General features: G+C 35.9%; 2 protein-coding genes across 4 annotated transcripts; both read right to left on the bottom strand.

Annotated features, from left to right (window-relative positions):
* Nucleotides 1–295: 295 nt before the first annotated feature.
* LOC145137972 (protein GIGANTEA-like) lies at nucleotides 296–6,288 on the bottom strand. 3 transcript variants are annotated; one of them, XM_079072114.1, is made up of 14 exons: nucleotides 6,042–6,288; nucleotides 4,923–5,317; nucleotides 4,763–4,834; nucleotides 4,622–4,676; nucleotides 4,395–4,537; nucleotides 4,020–4,297; nucleotides 3,861–3,916; nucleotides 3,379–3,776; nucleotides 3,096–3,305; nucleotides 1,554–3,014; nucleotides 1,398–1,466; nucleotides 1,077–1,295; nucleotides 883–975; nucleotides 296–800 (listed from the first exon to the last, which is right to left on the bottom strand). In XM_079072114.1, exons 2-14 carry the CDS (start codon nucleotides 5,010–5,012, stop codon nucleotides 501–503), a joined length of 3,444 nt encoding a protein of 1,147 aa, XP_078928240.1. In that variant the 5' UTR covers nucleotides 5,013–5,317; nucleotides 6,042–6,288; the 3' UTR covers nucleotides 296–500. The 3 variants fall into 3 exon arrangements, with proteins under 3 accessions (XP_078928240.1, XP_078928239.1, XP_078928241.1); XM_079072113.1 differs by having other exon boundaries at nucleotides 4,923–5,269; XM_079072115.1 differs by having other exon boundaries at nucleotides 4,923–5,088.
* A 9,996-nt stretch (nucleotides 6,289–16,284) lies between these two features.
* On the bottom strand, nucleotides 16,285–19,191 carry LOC145139422 (uncharacterized). The gene is made up of 4 exons (XM_079073249.1): nucleotides 19,075–19,191; nucleotides 16,924–17,249; nucleotides 16,587–16,834; nucleotides 16,285–16,517 (listed from the first exon to the last, which is right to left on the bottom strand). Exons 1-4 carry the CDS (start codon nucleotides 19,189–19,191, stop codon nucleotides 16,285–16,287), a joined length of 924 nt encoding a protein of 307 aa, XP_078929375.1.
* Between the last annotated feature and the right edge of the window lie 322 nt (nucleotides 19,192–19,513).

The raw sequence follows: 19,513 nt of genomic DNA, 5'->3' as shown, positions 1-19,513 counted from the left end.
AGCTTATATGAATGAGTTCAACTCACACCTCAATCTCGGGTTATAGCCAAAGCTTAACTTAGAATGTATCAAGTTAATCCCAACCATACTAAAATGATTGATGGCTAAATGTAAAAATTTTAATAAATCATTCTAGTATAACGGCAAACTCACACATTCCATACCCTATTCCTAAACTACTCATTTTGTCTTTAATGGTTGGCTATCACAATTCTTTCTAGATCTTAATGGTTAAAAAGGAAACCAACCCTTAACTTGCCAAGAAATCTTTCATATTTGCAAATCCTACAAGAAATTAAAACATAATACTTTCACCTATATAACAAAAAGTCCAAGATCAATTTGTCAAAAGTAAAAATAGATTACAAATCAAAATACCTCAACAACCAAAGGCGAGGTTGGTCTCTATTTATAAATAAACAATCACCTTTCAAGTCTATGAAAATAAATAAAGTTTGGGCATATATCATGTCATGGTACTATACAACCATCAACAATCCTTAGACAAAAATCGGGCATCCCAATTCCTTAGAAGCAGTCTCAAGATATTCAATTGGCATCCCAGTCGCCATCCGACTATGAGCTTCCCACGTCAAACACTTTGCCAGGTCAGCTTCCCAATCGATGACATCACCACTCATGTACGCAATATGTCTGCTACTACCTATATTAACTTGTTCACCACTTTGTTTCAATTTTATACAACCAACATTCAAAATGGCTCTAAGAACTGATACACTCAGGGTGCGTACATGAGCACTCGCATGAGATAAACACCTTACAGTAGCTGGCACTCGACACTGTCACCACAAAAAATCATTATATTTTTTAATAAAAATTTCATTTTTTATATTAAAGTTCAGTTTCGTTTCAGTTATTTACCTTGAGAAGATTCGAGAGGCCATCTGCAACTGCCAATCCAGATTCTCCACACTCTAACACCGGCTGAACTGCTCTAGCTGTTGCTTCCAGAAGCTGAAACAGAATAATAAACCAAAATTATATATATATATATATATATATATATATAGACAGACATATACAGAGATAGACAGACAGATAGACAGATATGGCACCTCAAGTTGTGGTAAAGTGCATGCTTCGCCATCAACAAGCATGCCATCAGTGGCACGTAGGAGGAAGTCTAAGGCAGTGGCGAGAATCACTAATGACTCGAGATTTTCATGATTTCTCATTAACTCCACAATCAGCTTCACAATCCGTTGATTGATTCTCCACATTTTTTGACCGACATCATCGTCCTTCGCGATCCATGGCTGCAATTCCCTCTCCGCCTGACAAGCAAATATACAAAACCAGGAAAGTGACTTAACCAATAAACAAATTATCAAATTTCACAAAATGCTTTTAAAAAAAAAGTTAAACAAAATCTGGACCTGAAGAACAACGGCAGTTGCAGCGGTTGTTGGCGATGCTGCCACCACATTACACAGTGCATCAACCACCTTATAAACAATCATCAATGATAAATTATTATAAGATATAGATTACAGAGTGAAGTATTTAAAAAAAAAAAAAAGATTAATAATTACCTGTCTCCATCCTTGCTGAGCGGATGTGCTTACTGCATTAAGTTGTGTTTCAGGTGACGCAATCATCTTATGCCACAACAACGAAACAACAGAAAAACATAATTCTTGTTTTTCTGTTAAAACCGATCTCAAAAGAACACGCGCACTACAATTAAACCCAATGTGTCTATCCATTGTGAGAAAGTTGGCTAACTCTGAAGCATTGAATGGGAAACTCATTATTCCTCCCTCCTCACATAACTTAGAAGCTTTCTTCACACTCGTTGAAACTGGATCATTAATCTGTGTGATACAAGAATTTTGTCTTTTACCATTAAAGCATGATGATGATGATGATGATACAGGAGGAGGATCCTTTATAGCTACATGTACAATATCCAGTGGTTCTGCTTTGTTCACTATCGATGCAACCGCTTTACTATGAATATCAATTAGATTATAAAGCGAAGATGCTGTAGAATGAATTTGTTTATCCCATTTGCACCGGATTAAAACCGAGAGAGCATGTGTGCAAGCTTTAGACCTTCTGAAAAGCTCGGATATATGAGCTGCCACCATAGCAGCAGCTACTATCTCATTTGAACTGTAACTCCAAGAAGTCCCGACAGAAGACGGTTTTAAAGAAAAAAGCGCCTCCAGAATCGCAAGTATACGTCGCGTATGACTCACCGCAGAATCAATACTACTCTGGAATCCATTTCCGATTCCATTCCCGTTCATGGATTTAACTTCGTGACTCGATTTTTCACCATCTTTAAGATTCGAACGGTTACTTGCTCGTGAAATCAACGGAAAAAGCTGAAGCTCGCACGCGAGCGCACAAACCGCAGCGAGAACATAGGAATCGAACGCCGCGACGGGTCCTTGTTTGTTTGTTCTTTTCCGAGACGATGATTCCGATTCCGATTCCGGTTCCGGGCCGGAATCGGAATGCTTCTTTCCGACATGAAGTTGCGCTTCGTGACTGACACAGACGGTTAATACAACGAAAAGTAATCGAGAAGATAACTCGACAGTGGCGCATGATTCTAGAAACAGAGAGTGGACCATCGTGCGAAGCTCGGCGACAGCTAGATTTTTGGAGGCAGAGCCGAAAATGAATCGTGTTTTTCTTGTTTGATGGGATGGTGACTCAGCGGGAAATGTTCTTTGGAGAATTGCTTCGACTGTTGCAACGAATATTTTCATGAGACATGCTTCTGATGGGCTTCCACGAGGGAGATATTCTAGAACTTTGAGGAGAGGAATGTAGAGGTTCCATGATAAGATAGGTGGTTGTAGAGGTGTTGCAACGATTATTTCCGGAAGATCGATTATTGAAGAACTTAAAGGAATTAATCCGTATGCAGCTTCCCATATTGTGCATATTCTCCATTCAACTTCGGGTCCATGTGCACATAGCATTGAAGCTATCCCTTGGGCTGTGGCTTCAATTGTTGCTTCAGCCACTGGCATTTGTCTCTGAAAGTATACAAATAGAAATTCAGTGACTATTTTGGAATGCCATATAAGAATTGATGAAAGTACTTGATATAATGATACCTGTTTTTTATGGCTAGAAATGTAACCACTAATCTGTTCATGTTGGACTTCACCACCTTCAACTTGTCTAAGAGGAGGAAAAAGCAAAGCCGGTTGAGATAGTATCCGGAAAAGCAAAGCAGCTGCTGAGTCAGCTGCAATCCCTGCTCTCATTGACATTGCAGTCCCAATTGCACGCAAGAAGTGCAAATGCATCCAGTTTCTAGGAAGCTACAATTGAAAAAAAAAATCATAAAATGGTAAAAACTAAAAGTTTGACTTTTGGGGTTTCAGGTCAACTTACCCGCATCCCGGATGCATAATCTTCAGCTGCCCTAAGAAGCTCGACTAGTTGAACAGCAGCATCAAGAGCATCTGGAGCCCATGAAGGTGGTGCTTCTAATAATCCAAGAAGAAGTCTTTGAGTAGCACTTGGACTAGCAATAGCATAGTACCTATGGAAGAGTCTTGCATAAGGCTCTAAAGCAGGAAGCCCTGCAACAAGATGCTCATCCATGGCTGTTGTTGGAGGAGGAAGTAATAAAGCAGGAACAGCAGCTGCAGTTAGAGTAGCAGTTTCATAACGAGCAACTTCCTCATCACATACACTTAAAATTACACCTGCTCCATTAGCAACAGCCCACCTTGGTGTAGATGGCATTAACTGTGGATGCTTTCCAGATCCACGTGAAGAAGACATTACTAAACACAAAATTTTACTACTGTGGTTAATTGTTATTATCCTTCTTTCAAAAGTTTTATAAAAAAAAAAACTTTTCCACTTACCAAGAGAAGGTGGCTTCAGTTCCCCTGCAGCGTATTTTCCCATAACACCCCCACACCTACATATGTTAAATAAGTAAGAAAAGGTTATAGTAATGAAAACACACACAAAAAAACAGTTTTTTTTTTTTTTTTTTTTAAATAAATTAAACAAGCACTTACCAACGAAAGTAGTCGCTTCTGATACCTAAAGGTGCAGCAAGCAATAAATCAGTGATCCAAGGAGACAGAGGCCTTAGTGGTTTCCTTTCATGGTGTCCAGATGGTGAAGAAGAAGAAGATTGAAGATCTGTAGGGTTACTTGTTGATGCTTGGCTACCACTGCTGCTTCTATCTGTTTCACCATGTGGGTGTTCAACTTTGAAAATTGGTCGATTGTAATGTGTTAATATTCGTAAAATCTCTCCACATGCTAATGCCCATTGTTCAGAATACTCATTCTGCATTTCAATTTTCAATTTTCAACAGCTGTATTATAAGTTGGAAGTATAACTAATCTGGTTATCTATCGAATACAAAGTGTAAGGGTTTCCTTACATCAGCACTTGGGCAGATTAATGAAATGAAAGAAGCAAATGGGGGAGTGCTTCTATCGTACTCAATCGTGCCATCAATGATGCATGAAATTATAGGATGAATAACAGAATGTCCATGCTCAGGGTGATGAAGTACAAACATTGCTGGAAATTGGAAAAAGTTCAGATTCATTACAAAATACGTCCTTACACAAAGTCAAAATAAGAAAATTTGAATATCCAAATTACCTAACACATCATCAAAGAGGCGTTTTTCAGTAGATGGATATCGATGGCGAATCAACTGCAAAATAAAATATCAGTCACTAGTGAGTAATTTAACTGATATCTATACATGTAACATGTGTGAGTGCATATTAAAAGAACTACCTCAGCAATATCTTCAGGAAATTGCTCTGATGTGAATTGACCCAAATAATCAACATATGCTGTGATTTGTGCCTGAATACAGAAGTAAATGAACAAATCAACTTAAAGAAAAATTTGCAGTGATGCATATCTTAATGGAAAGTCTGAATAATATGAATACCTTTCGTTGTTCTGGATCTGGTGGTGGGGGCCAAAACAGTGAAGAGAATTGTAGACCATCGATCCACCTTTCAGATGTAGCAACAGCCATGGGAATGGAGAAGCTTCTTTCTTTGGTTTTGTGGTGGAAAAGAAGAAGGTGAAAGCTGCAAGCTTCAATTTTCCAGCTGCTACCAATCAAGAATGAGAAGATTGTAATTCAACATTTTTTTATACACCAGCTGATGCTGTGATGCAGTGATGTCTCTTACTAAGCAGTTCAATTAACCACTCAAAATTGTTAACTCTAAAACAGATTTATTGCCTCTCTTAGTTCAGTTGCCCAGTTGAATAAGACTAATTTGTAGCCTGAAACCATGGGACAGGAACAACCAGTATCAGGTGAAGTAGGGTTTACTGTAAATTCAATGAGAAACATGAATGGACATCTAATATTGAAAAAGGTAAATAAATAACATGCAACAAAAAACTCAACACAACTGAAAGAATTTACTTCTATATTGCAAAACAAGCTAATTTTATTCTTATATAACAACATGATTATGTAAATCGATGATTAAGATGAGATGGAACAACAACACTTACAGCAATAGATGATAATCATAATAATAACAAACGTAGTAATGATAACATTGATAATCGAGAGGATGAAGGATTACAAAATAAAAACCGAAAATTACACAAGCCTAACACACGCAACATGTAGAAGAAAATGTGCCATAAATTGGAAAAATTGGTGAGTAAAATCTAAGAAAACTGCCGTGGAAACGTTTAAATTCGACTAAAAAGTCAAATCCAAATTCAAGTTTTTCTAATTCATTTATAAAAAATAATAATAAAATAAAAAAATCTTCACCACAATTTCATTGCAGTAGCCTGTATTTTACTAACATGGATAACACATCACGACCAAATTAGAACTCATCTCCATTAACGACGCAAAAATAGGAAAAAGAAACACACACACACACACCTTTCAGTGTAAGCTAAGTTGAGCTAATTAATAACTTCATATTAATATTGATAGAAAAGCAAACATAGTATCTATGTTAACAAATCTGAAGATTATTACACAAATTTGAACAAAAAAATACATAAAATTTCAATAAATAATATGTACCTGGTTTCTTAAGGTCGAAAACTAAAATAATCAGAGAGAGATGGATTTCGCTGGAAAAAGCTCCGGCGTTGTGATTTACAGCGACTGTAAAATTTTGAGACGATTTGGGATTTTAGAGGAGAAGACACAGAACAAAACAATGGGTTATGAAGAGCTGGAGAGAGAAATATTTTATAAAAAATAGTTTTTAGAGAGAGAAAATAATGGTTTTAGAGAGAGAAAGTAAAGGAGATCTTTAGCTGCGTTGTGTGTGAATTTAGGGATCTAACACAGCGAACGTGGCAACGATATTTTCCTCTCGCCTTAAGATAGCCACGTCGAGCTGGTCGCGTATGTTAGTATGCTATGAGTGTCCATCACCATACCATGATCCACATGCTCATGTATGATACATTAGCGAAATACCAAAAATGCCCTTTTGTCACGTGGCTATGGGGGGCTAAGGTTAGGTTTGGAGCATATTCGTAGTGGCTGGATTCTCAAAAGTGAAAGGGACTTGTTCTAAATTGAGTCATTTTCATTTTATTAACTGTTTTTAGATTTTAGATATTTTGTTTTTAAATTAATTTAATTCTAGACCTTGATATTTTGATCAACGACTTCTTTAATCCTTTGTCTCATATAAAATTATTTTTCTATTAAATTGTGTATCTATGGTGGTGAATTTAAAATAGAAACCACATGGTTCTCTAATTCATGATTGGGCCGATTCAAGAGAAAACCGAGTTTAATCTGGTCGGTTCAACCGGAAAATAACCGATCCATACACAAAAACCACCAAATTGTACCCAAACCACTAAACCAAAACTATACAAACCTTACCTTTACTTTCCCCTATCTTCTTCCTTCTACCGGTTATTGAGCACAAGTAGGATGCAGAACAATATATAAAGACTCACAAAGACCAACCATTTACACAAGTGGGACTTTATTCTAAGTGTAATTATTATATCCCCGCCATAGCAACTTGAGCATCAAACACCTCTTTATCCTTAAACATCTATCTGCAATTCTATTTCCTTGAACTTGAGATCAATTCGAACTGATCCACCTCCGTCATCCAATTCTGTTGTTCAGAGTATATTTCAGGTCTTACATTATGTATTTGTAGTTGTTGTTTTGCATTGGTTCGTCAATCCACTCAAAGAAATCACATCCCAATCCCTCTACCCACGTACAAAATTAGAATTTTAAGGGCTTCGGTATAAAAAAATTAAAATTCATTCAACATCGATACACTTATAAAAACTTAACATGTCATTAGGGTAATTATGAAACTTCCTAGTTAGATTGTCAATGGTCTAAGAAACTCTATCCACCATGAACTAGTTGGAGTTGTTGTTGTTGTTGTTTAAGTATTATGAGGAAGATGACAATTTGGTAATCAATGTTTCGGTTTCGGCCTTGATCGAATGAGGATTTATATAATAAGGGAATCAGGTCGAAGAGAGGGGGCCTATCTAGAGTTTCGGAAAACTTATAAATAAGCTTCAATCTTTGTCTTTTTACAGCTTGGAACTACCGTTGCCTTCATTTGTCGCCTTAATGCTTAGATGTACAACCTCGTTTAATTAACAACGGGTGGAAGCGGATAAATAGAGGTCATCCCTCTTTTAGCAGGTAAATAATAAGTTCATCAATTTATACAATAAAAAAGTTATAACAGACCTTTTAAAACCAAAGCAAAGATTATTTTGGACCAAAATGACATCATCTTTAAAAATAAATTATATAATTAATCATTTTGTTACTAAAACTAACCTATCATACTTTTAAATTAATTAAAATGACAAATCTAGCGTTAATGTATAAAATTAGAGAAAATGACAAAAATAGCCAAATATCCTAATCACTTTGCGGAAAATAACAAAAAAAAATCGAAATTGCAAAAATGGCCACAAAAATCGCAGATGGGAATGGTCCATCTGCGATTTGCACATTCCATATGCGGGTGTACAAGTGGCTAAAGCTTAAGTGTGCTTTAGCCACTTGTACATTCGCAGGTGGATTAATTTTTTAATTTTTTTTTTCTATATATATAGGTCGCAGATGGACACAGTCCATCTGCGATTTTCTCTGTATTCCATCTGCGATTTTACGTATTTTTTTTTAATTTTTTTTTTAATTTGACTATGAAATCAATTGGTTTGACTACGAAATAATGTTACTATATATAAACTTTTGTAGAAAATTATCAGTTTAGTTGTTATTTGTTTAGGAAATTTCTCTAAAATCTCTCTAAAAAAAATGATTGAATATTTGGTTTGTCTTGTAACCGGTGGGAGATGACAAGTTATTGAAACAAATCTGGAATAAGTATGTCCACATGGAGGTATTTCTGAATTCGCTTTGATATTTTCTGAGTATATTAGTTATAGTGATTTTGTATCTTTGGTGAGAAGCAAAATTGGTTTGTTAGACAAATATAGAATTAGTCTTCGTTTCCATCATCCTGAATTGAATTATTATATAGCTATAGTTGAAGACATGGATGTTAGAATGTTGATAAATGTAATCAAATGTAGTGGAGGAAGGGCTGTCAAAGTGTTTGTGGTGGTTGATGAAGGAGATGAGGTTAATGAGGTTGGTCACAGTGAAAATCAGCCGGTTGGTAATTTATGCAGCTATAAAGGGAGCAACGATCTGATAGGTACTTTCAATACTCCTAGTGTACCTCAGTTTCACAGTGTTGCTGAAAATGTTAATGTTAGTTATTCACCTATTAACTATGTGGATCCTGAGAATTACAAGTATGTTGGTGATGATGATGTTGGTACATATCTTAATGATGTGGGTGGTCGTTGTGATGATGTTGCCGACCAAGAAGTTAAAGTTATGAATAGGCGTGTAGTAGATAAAAGTAAAAAGAAAAAAAAATCGAGTCAAAAAAATGAAAAAAAAGCATGTTTACGGGGGGATTATGCTGATGTTGCTGATGTACGTTTAGATATAACCGACTTACAAAACAATTCAGATAGAGATGAGTTGGGTGATGAAGTTAAAGCTAAGTTTCCCGATAACCTTTTTTACGGTATGCCCCCTGTACCAGCATGCCCAGTTGATATTAATGAAGATATCCCAACACAGATGGTAGACATGAATCTTCGAAAGATTGAATGTGAGGGTATATTTAAGAACAAAGAACTTTTAAAGCGGTGTATTGGTAAAAAATGTCTTCGAGAAGGTTTTCAGACGAGGACAAGTAGATCCACCAAATCAAGGTATGAGGTTGTGTGTGTTTCGAAAAATTGTTCTTGGTTACTAAGAGCAAAATCAATTAAAAATTCTGATGGACTTTTCCAAGTGAATAAATTTGTTGATGTACACACATGTTCTTCAACAATTTTGCAACCTAATCATCGACAAACAAACAAATATGTTTTGGGTGAATATCTTGCTGATGTTTTGGCTGAAGATTATAGTAGAGTTTATCGGGGAAAAGCAAGGTTGTAGAAATCGCTCGACGTAGGCTAATCGGTGGACTGGGGTCAAGGGATTAATCGGCTAGGCGGGGATTAATCGGGGACCATTAATTATTAAAAAAAATATTAAAAAATTAAAAAAAATAGATCATTAATCCTAAGAATATAACATTAAATACAACATTAATAAATATAACATTATAAATTAAAAAAAATTATTAACAATTAAATAAATATATCATTAGTAACATGAAACTATGATTACAAAAAAAACCTTTTGATTCTTAATACATCACATCTAAATAACCAACTACTGCATTGTGAATGTTGAGGGAACAATAACATTTTAAGAAGCTTTCTTTCTTGGTCTCTCTCTTGGCTTCTTTGGTTGATTTGTCTCAAGATTTGTTTCTCGATTCCTTTTTGCTTTGATTCCTTTTTTCTTTGACTTTGAAGACTCTAATGAATGAGCAACAATAGCAAAGAACTAGATTGCAATTCAGATTTCAATTCAGATGGTATGAAATTTAGATTCGTGATTTCAATGGAGCACATTGTATGTAAAGAACTAGAATGCAAGTCAGATGGTATGCAATTCGGATTCTTGATTTCAATGGTATGCAAAGAAAGCAAATCCAACAGATTAATTAAGTTTTACTTTTGGTACATGATATATGTTTGAATGATGTAACATCAATTCATGTGGTGTGCAATTTAGATTTGTGTGAATGTTGTTGGACCATCAAAGCATTGCATGACCAAAATCGATGAAATTTCTCTTAAGCATTTACACAAACACTTGGCATGCTAGTTATCAAACAACCATATCAACCATATCACTGGAATTTCTCTTAAGCATTATATGACCAAAATCACTGAAATCATGATTCATAGTGATCAAACAACCATTTACACCAACATAGTAACAACATAATTCTGCCTTCAATCGAGTTTATGGATTTGTCTAAAACCTATTTTAACAGTGAATTAAGTGTATATGAAGAACAAACCTTCGTATAGATTGATGAACACTAAGCTTATTTTACCAATTTGAGTTAAGAGAGAATCGATTTTACCAACAAAAAACACCCTAGTAACTAATCTGAGTATAGATTGAAGAACAAACCTTCGTAGATTATAAGGACTGGGTCATAGGGCTTCCGGAGTCGTGGATGACGTCGGAGGAGAAGGGCAGCAACTTTGAGTCGACAATGCGACAGCGAGGTTGGAGGGGGATGACAAACCAGAGCAAAAGGCGATAGCGTGAACGGAGGAAGAAGATTTCAACTTTTTGATGTTTTACTTCTTTTGTCGTTGAGTTGTGAGGGAATCGACTTTACCAATTACCACGTTCGATCTAGCAGAAAACGCAATCACAGATCGAGTGAGTTTGAATTGAATCGATGGAGTTGTGAACAAATAGACCATCATGTGCAAAGATGTATAGAATCGTTACAAGTTTGTCATCCCACATCGGTGGTGGAAAAATAAACAAAGGCACCCATATCTTATAAAAGGAGACTTAGGCTCCTTTAAAAAATCAAACCCAACTACTCGGTGTGCTAGCTGGTTCTTTCGAGCCTGGTTAGCTGGACCGATTTGGGCCAATTTTGAGTCCGAGTTGGACCGATTTAGTCCGATTTGGACCGATATTGACCAAGGCCGATTATTTTACCCTCTATCCCTTATTCGTAGGCGGATGGAGGCCGCCAAGCGTCTAGGCGCCGATTAATCGGCCGCCTAGACCGATTTTTACAACCATGGGGAAAAGATATTATTAATGATATGAATGCTCAATTGAATATCAATATCTCATACCATCAGGCATGGCGTGCGAAGCAATATGCATGGTTGTTGTTAAGGGGTACGAAAGAGGATTCTTTTACCAAACTTTCGGCTTATTGTCACAATTTGGTCAAACATAATCCAGGTACGGTGACACATATTAAAACAGATGGTGATGATCGCTTTGAGTTTTTGTACGTCGCACTTGGTTGCTCGGTTAGTATTATAAAATTTTATTAATTTTTTCGTTTTTATTTTGGTGTATTTGAATAGATATACAATGTATTGTAGGTACGCGCTTTTGTCAAATTTTGTAAACCGACCCTAGTAGTAGATGAAGCCCACCTAAAGGGCGAGTTCAAAGGTACCATGTTACTTGCAGTTACTAAGGACGGACAAAACCAAATATTACCGGTTGCATATGGCATATGCAAAAATGAGTGTACCGATTCTTGGACATGGTTTTTTCAAAAACTACGTGATTGCATAGGGAATATGCAGGAGCTTACAATTATATCTGATAGGTCTCCATCTATAGCAACATCCGTTGCCAACATTTTTCCTCACGCTCATCACGGAATATGTGGTGTCCATTTGTATTTCAACATAGTATCTAGATTCGGGAAGAGTAACACAGTTAAAGGAATTTTTTGGGAGGCTTGTAGGGCGTACACAGTTGATGCTTTTGACGTTGCCATGGATGTTATGAAAAAGACAAAAGAACCAGTATGGGAGTACTTAAAAAGTATAAATCCAAAAAACTTGGTCAAGGGCACATTTTAAAGGGAACCGATACAATCTTATGTCATCCAACAGTGCGGAGTCTATAAATGCATTATCTAGACACGCACGTAAGGTGCGGATACTTATGTTGATCGATTTTTTCGTGCAACAATGCAACAGTGGTGGTTTCAAAGACGTAACTTTTTGCAGGTATTAAGTTAATTTTTAATATTAATTTTTTATTAGTTTAATTTTATTGATCTTAACTTCTTCATTTTGCCTGTTTTTTTAGTGGAAGCAACAACAATACTTACCCCTTGGGCCGATGATATTGTAAAAGAAAACAAAAAAACTTTTAGTAAGTGGGATGTTCGCATGATCTCAAATACGAAATGCGAGGTCAAAAAGGGGGCACAAAACGTGATTGTTGATTTCCAACATATGACATGTACATGTAGGCATTGGCAACTTGATGGGATACCTTGTGGTCATGTCATAAGATGTTTAACAGTGAACAATTACCAAGACTGCTCGTGGTATGCATTAAATGCTTACTTTACTGAAACACTGAGGAAAACGTATGAGGAATAAATAAACCCTTTGCCAAAGCCATCTGAATGGGATATCCCCGATGATTTGATGATTGTTAAGCCACATATAATGGATAAACGTCAGCCAGGCAGGCCAAGAAACACAGACCGCATTCCATCCCAATGCGAGGGTCCAATTAGAAAAGAGTGTTCTACATGTGGTCAAGTAGGACACACGAGAAACAATTGTACTGGAAGGGCGTCCGGTAGTGGAGCACGTCGCACAATTTCTACTGCAGAAATGACATTTAATATTGGTGGTTCAGCGAGTTGCTCACAAACCTGTGACGCTGATTTTGATATAAAACAACCTTGAAATGAAGAGTTGTTAACTTATTATGTATTGTAATTTTTTTATTAAATCTTACAAGACTTTGCTATGCTTTCATATTTTAGTTTAGTTTGTAGATTATAACAATTAATGAAGCTTTTATATTATAAAATTTAGTTTGCAAATTATAACAATTACAAGATGTTATTTAAAAAAACAACAACAAACGATCCTTTTTCAACCAAAGGTGTATCATGATAATATTACAACAATTTTGTAACTAATTATTAAACTCAGGGAACTGCAATGGGTACTTCTCTTTCTCCATTGTTATATAGTCATCCCTAATTCTCATTTTGTCTTCCAAACGATCCTTTTGCACCATAATGTGTATCAATTGCTCGTCCTTCTCAGCAAGCCATTTTTCAGTCGTTTTGATTGCCTTCTTAGTCTTTTTTATCCATTCTTCATGCTCTTTGATTTTGTTTTTATTGAGGTTTATCCATTCTTGAGCTTGTTTGCATTCTGATGCAATATCATTACCACGTTGAGTGAGAAGTCGGGATGACTCTTTGTCCTCTTCTTGTTGTTCTTCAGCCTTCTTCAATTCTTCAAAATTTTCATCTGACATATATGGTCCGGCTGAAGAGGGTGTAAAAAAAGGGTCGACTGAATCACAGTAGTAACAATCTACTTCGTTGCATGAGCAAACTTTGAATTTGTGTGAGGAACTCATAATAAAGTCAACATTATAATAAACTGGTGCTATAAGTGGTATTTATACATACTAGTCTAAATGCTACCATTTCGTAGTCAGAGTTCTAATTCATAGTCCAACTTTGAAATGACTAGACATTAATGACAAGTCACTGTAGTAACCTGCAAATCGTAGTTAAACTCTGAAGGGACAAGACGTAAATGATTGTTCGACATGATAATTCACTGCAGTAACCTGCAAATCGTAGTCAAAATCTTAAGTGACAAGACATAAATGACTGTTTGACATGATAAGTCACTGCAGAAACCTGCAAATCGTAGTCCAAATGCAACCATTTCGTAGTCAAAGTTGTAATGCATAGTCCTGTATTTATTAATATAAAAAGATTTTTAAGATCTAAAAACCAAACACCCAAATCACCTAAACGAAACGAACTCCCATATTTAGAAATGTCGTCGAATGCAGCAAGTTCTTCGAATGAAGTACCTGGTTCCAATTCTGAAAGGCCATGGACGACAAACGAGGTGTTGGTTCTTACACGATGATGGCTAAGTGTTAAGGATGGTGTATCGTTACTTGCTCCCCCGCATTGCCTAGTAGGTGATGAATGGACTCGCATAACAGCTTTGTTCAACCATGAGATGGGAGAAGGACAACAACGAGAACAATCAGATGTTGTTACTAAATGGATGGATGTAAAGGAAGAAGTGACATGGTTCAATCGAGCGTGTAATTATGCGAAAAGTACCAAACTTCGTTGTCGGGAGGAAGAAGAGTTCTTGGAAGTTGTTACAGATTTTTACATCTGTGAGCGTGACGGCAGAGACTTCGAATATGAGGAAGTTTGGAAGGTTGTTAAAAATAATCAGTATTTCATGTAGACCGCTCTAATTTCCGTTAATAATAACCCATGGACTTGTTTTTTATTTTAATGCTTTGTTTGTAGTATTTCGTTGTTTTTCATGTAATTGTTGTAATGTTTGTAATGGTTCATGAAATTGTTGTTAGTAATGTATTCTAATGTATTGTGAAAACTAATGCAATGGGCATTTATTAATTAAAATTAAACATAGGAGATGCATCCAATACATACGTAATACATGAAAATAACCTAGTACTCACCTAATAAACTTAAATAGATTTTAAACAAACGGGATATATTTCAAATATTCCAAGGGGCTTCAAACTGGAATTCCAACCCGTCACTTAATGACTTGTATTCCTCCTTAGCAGCTTCCAAGATGACCTCCTCAGTAGCATTTAAACGGGTGTCGTCAATTTTGGTATAAAGATCGTTGAATAATAGAACTTCGGTTTTCATTTCATACCATCTTGCTAAGATGTCTAGTTCGTCACGATCGTTTCTTGTAGTCATTCGGTTTTCAGCGTTGAAAATATTGGTTAAACGACTCCAAAACATTGGATCGTTCAACTTGCTGGTCTCGTACACATGAATATAAGCACGTGTAAGAACCAAGAACTCGTCATTGCCCCATGGTATAGAACTCATTTTGATTGAAAAAAAGAGAGTAAAATCTCAAAAATAATATATGAACAACTGTAACATCGTTTAGTAAACTATTTATTTAACTTAATGTCAATTTATAGTAGTTTATACACAATATCGCAGTCCAATATTCTAATATGTCTGCAATTCATAGTCAAACTTAACTGATGAACGCAGTGTACTAAGTGAGAACACAACAGATCACTGTTCGAGTTGACAAAGTCATTCCGTCGAATGACAACACAATACACTGCTATTTGAGTTGACAAGCCATTGCACCTGGAAAATAAGGAGTCGCTATAAATAGTTGTTAATATCCATTTTAATTGTATCATTACTTCTCCCCTTGCAATTATGGACTCACCTGTACCACATATATGGAGGAACGAAGAGGGGGTCGCTTTGGTTCAAGCTTGGATTGTAACTGTAGAGGAGGATTTTCCACCGGGTCCCCCACAAGTTCGCGCTGGATCATTTTGGTCTCGTGTCTGTCATTTGTTTCACCATTTAATGGGGCGTACTCAATATCGAAGAAGAAGAGATGTCAAAGCGAAGTTTCTGGATTTGAAAATAAAGGTGAAACAATTTCAACGTATTTATAACGAGTTTGATAATGAACATGCAAATACGGATGAAGACATTCTGCGACAGGTGGCTTTGGAACTATACCGTTTTGAATATGATGGTAGCGAGTTTACCCACACAGATGCATGGAATCTTTTAAAGAATGTCCCTCATTTTTAATATGCATGTTGGTTAAGTTAATTGTTTTTCGTTAGTTTAGTTGGTTGTTGTTGTACGTGTGTTTTGTGACTAGTTAATAAATGTCCCTTACTTTTAATGTATGTTGTTTCCTCAATCGCAATTAAAAAAGAATTAACAAAACAGGTACATAAATAACTAATACATAATACAACATAAAATGCAAACGGGGTACATGAATAAGTAATACATAATACGACATAAAATGAAACGGGGTACATGAGTAAGTAATACATAATACGACATAAAATGCAAACGGGGTACATGAATAACTAATACATAATACGACATAAAATACAAACGGGGTACATGAATAACTACTTCTTTGAGGGAGGTAACAGGACCACCGTTTCATTTGGTATTTCCCAGTGCACATGTGATGGTATAGAATTCACCAACTCAGATCCGAATACAAGTCGATACACGAAAGCAGTGAACTTGTAATCAACCATTTCGTGAATGGCTTCAGACGTACGGGTTCTTAGAGATGCTATAGCGTGGCCACATGGTATACCGCTTTTTTTTCCATTTCCCACAACTACATACCCGTCGTTCAAGTTGTACTTTGTTGGTGGCAAAATTGTCATCGACTTCAAATGTATCCCCATACAAACATCTTGCCATCCAATTATAAGACTTGTTGACACGTTTTTGAACCTTACTCTCAACATAAGGGGTCAACCCACCAGACAACCTCCCTGGAAAATTTGATAATTTTAGAAAAATAATAACACAAGAAAAAAACTAAATATAACAATCTCCCTTACCCGCCACTTCAGCCCGTTCAACATACTTTGATTGTATCGACATATTGATTAACTCAATTATCGTTGTTATAGGAAACTCACGTGTGGATATAATTTGCAACATTTCAGGGACATCAATCGATTTAACATTGTAATGTACTTTTGGGAAAAATGCTCGTGTCCATTTTGAAATTGCTATATCGTCAAGCCAGAAAATTAGACTCCTAAGCAAGGTGCAGAAAGGTGGTTTCCTACATGCACTTTGCAACCTTTCCAGACACAAGTAAAAATCATGAACACTATATGCATTCCATGACTTCCAAAACAACGATTCGACTTCCGTATCGTTATGTCCGACAGACTCACGATTTTTCGAGCTATATCTTTAGGACAATATCCATGATACGAATCCGGGTAGGCACTATGAACACCAAAGTCTATTTTATCACATAGGTTGCTTATGAAACCAACCTCTGTATCCTCACCTAAACACTCTTTTAACTTCATCATGAACCATCTCCATGATTCTTCATACTCTAAGGTTCCCAAACCAATTGCTAAGAGTATGGGTTCATGATTTCCATCCAAAGCCACTGCGAAGTACATTGTTGTCAGATAGATCCCAAGAATGGGTAAATAACCCACATATATCAACGGTATCATGCACCTACGGAAGGTACGAATCTGCATAAAATAACAAACATAAATTAGTGATAAGTAAATAGTACACGAGATACATTAGCAAGAAAGATTAATTAAGTCAATAAAACTAATATGTTATACCACGCAACCTAAAGCCACAAAACAGAATTGAAAGCGGTTGGTATCCGTTTTCTTGATGGTTGTGAATGTATTAGGATTTGTTATTTGTAGATTATGTAGGAATATTGGTAGCTGAGAAAAGCTTCTTTCGGTGTAAGTACTCATTTTCACAAGCAATGAAAGTGTATTATAATCATCACACAAATACAAATTTAATTATATACAAATTGGTGTTTCTCTACAGTTCATATTTCATAGTTCAACTTTTTAAATTCGTAGTCAAACCAGTTCATTTCATAGTCAAACATCACTGACCGACAAGACAAGACAATGTACTTGTATGCAGTTTATAGTTCAACTTTTTAAATTCGTAGTCAAACCGGTTCATTTCATAGTCAAACATCACTGACCGACAAGACAAGACAATGTACTTGTATGCAGTTCATAGTTCAACTTTTTAAATTCGTAGTCAAACCAGTTCATTTCATAGTCAAACATCACTGACCGACAAGACAAGACAATGTACTAGTATGCAGTTCATAGTTCAACTTTTTAAATTCGTAGTCAAACCAGTTCATTTCATAGTCAAAGATACTTGTTTGTAATAAAATTTCTTCTATAAATGGGTGTAATGTAACTCCATTAAATTTATATGTGAAAGTAATTCATATTAGATAGACTAAAAAAGGCGAATGACATACTGTAATTGCGGAGGTGAACGTATCATTAGGATTTCGGGTACAACTAAAAACCCAGGAAGATTATTTTACGCTTTCCCATATATGGTATCATGTTCTTAACTTCATTCATATTTACACCCTAATCATTATATGGCAACAATTCTTATTGTCAATGTTTAAATTTACAGGGACCAAAATGCGGGTTTATCAGTTGGGTTGATGAAGAGAAGGACCAATCATCTATCATAATAGCTAAAATAGCTAACAGTAACAAACTCTTTCAATCAGAAAATAAGCAGTTAAAGATAGCCTTGGTTTATAGTTGGGTGTTGTTTTTGGCAATTATTATTTACAAGTTGTAAGCTTTTTAGTATTGTTTTGATAGTTTTTAGGTTGTTACATCAATAAATTGTTGTATTTGTTGTTATGTTTAGAGCAGTGTACTTGTTACTTTAAAACAAATGGTGGTGTCGTTCTTATGTTGTAAGTATTTAAGTTATTACTAGGTCATTAAATCCAACATACAATTACATATACAAATATATAATCCAACTACATAGGACCAAGACTCGACCCCCAATAAATTTTTGCCATCCGTTGGCGAAACTCTAAAGTTGCGTTCCTTGGGTCAATAAGTTCACGTATTGGTTGGCCTGAAACTAATTGTTCCATAAACATACAAACAAAAACACCGCAATCTCCCAAATTGCTACTTTGTTGGGGAACATTTGTTTCGAATATGAATTGCATATTCAATGGAATCCTTGGGATGTTCCTCCGGGCCCAATAGTTAATCTTGTCTAAACAACCGGCCACCATAACTTCAAATTTGGTAAAGGTTCCATCAGAGTTGAATTTTTCATAAGCCCCTCTACCGAGACTGTCATAAATATGGACTTCCATATTCGCCAATCGTAGTTCCCCAAATAACTAGTGATTAGGGGCTGAATGAATCGGAAATAGGACCTGTATAAGGATAAAAAAGAAATAAATTTTGTTTAGAAATAAGAATACAAAAACATAACGACAATGACGATAATATTTTCAAAAAATAAAATTTAGTTTACCGTATCGACATCCCACCAAGCAACCATGAAGTTGGGGTATTTAGCAATACCAGCCATAAACGCCCTCCAATCCTGCCCTTCCTCCAGAGCATGGCAAACAAAAAAATTTGGCGGCATTATTGTATGTCGGTCGCCATCAAAACGTCTCTCCATCAGTAGTCCATACCAAAGGGTGATATGCTGCACAAAATTATAATACTTTTGTTATTAACTAAAAAAGAAAATACTTTAAAAAAAATAAATTAAGTATTATTTTACCGCTGACTCCAACCATCCGTCGTGTGTATGCCCAAACAAGGCGCTCCAAAATTCTCTATCTAACACCAAATTAAACAAACGATGCTGCATGTCATATGAATGAAATAAATAATTCTGGATCACAACCTCACCGCCCGCTACGTAAGGTTGCAGGCGCAACACGGAGAAGTCGTGAGCAACA

The sequence above is a fragment of the Lactuca virosa genome, chromosome 9 (assembly GCF_052849685.1).
Source record: "Lactuca virosa cultivar CGN04683 chromosome 9, Lactuca_virosa_CGN04683_v6, whole genome shotgun sequence".
Taxonomy (NCBI): Eukaryota; Viridiplantae; Streptophyta; class Magnoliopsida; order Asterales; family Asteraceae; genus Lactuca; species Lactuca virosa.
This window is presented reverse-complemented; position numbering and strand designations above follow the sequence as displayed.

Bases quoted from the DNA above. Each gene is read 5' to 3' on its own strand.
- LOC145139422 (XM_079073249.1), bottom strand. From the start codon at position 19,191: ATGCCGCCAAATTTTTTTGTTTGCCATGCTCTGGAGGAAGGGCAGGAT. The intron at 17,250-19,074 runs GTAAACTAAATT...TATTTTATGCAG, and splicing joins CTTGGTGGGATGTCGATACG to ATTCGTACCTTCCGTAGGTG. The intron at 16,835-16,923 runs GTCGGACATAAC...GTGTCTGGAAAG, and splicing joins GCTCGAAAAATCGTGAGTCT to GTTGCAAAGTGCATGTAGGA.
- LOC145137972 (XM_079072114.1), bottom strand. From the start codon at position 5,012: ATGGCTGTTGCTACATCTGAAAGGTGGATCGATGGTCTACAATTCTCT. The intron at 3,917-4,019 runs GTAAGTGCTTGT...TAACATATGTAG, and splicing joins AGAAGCGACTACTTTCGTTG to GTGTGGGGGTGTTATGGGAA. The intron at 3,777-3,860 runs GTAAGTGGAAAA...TTTTGTGTTTAG, and splicing joins ACTGAAGCCACCTTCTCTTG to TAATGTCTTCTTCACGTGGA.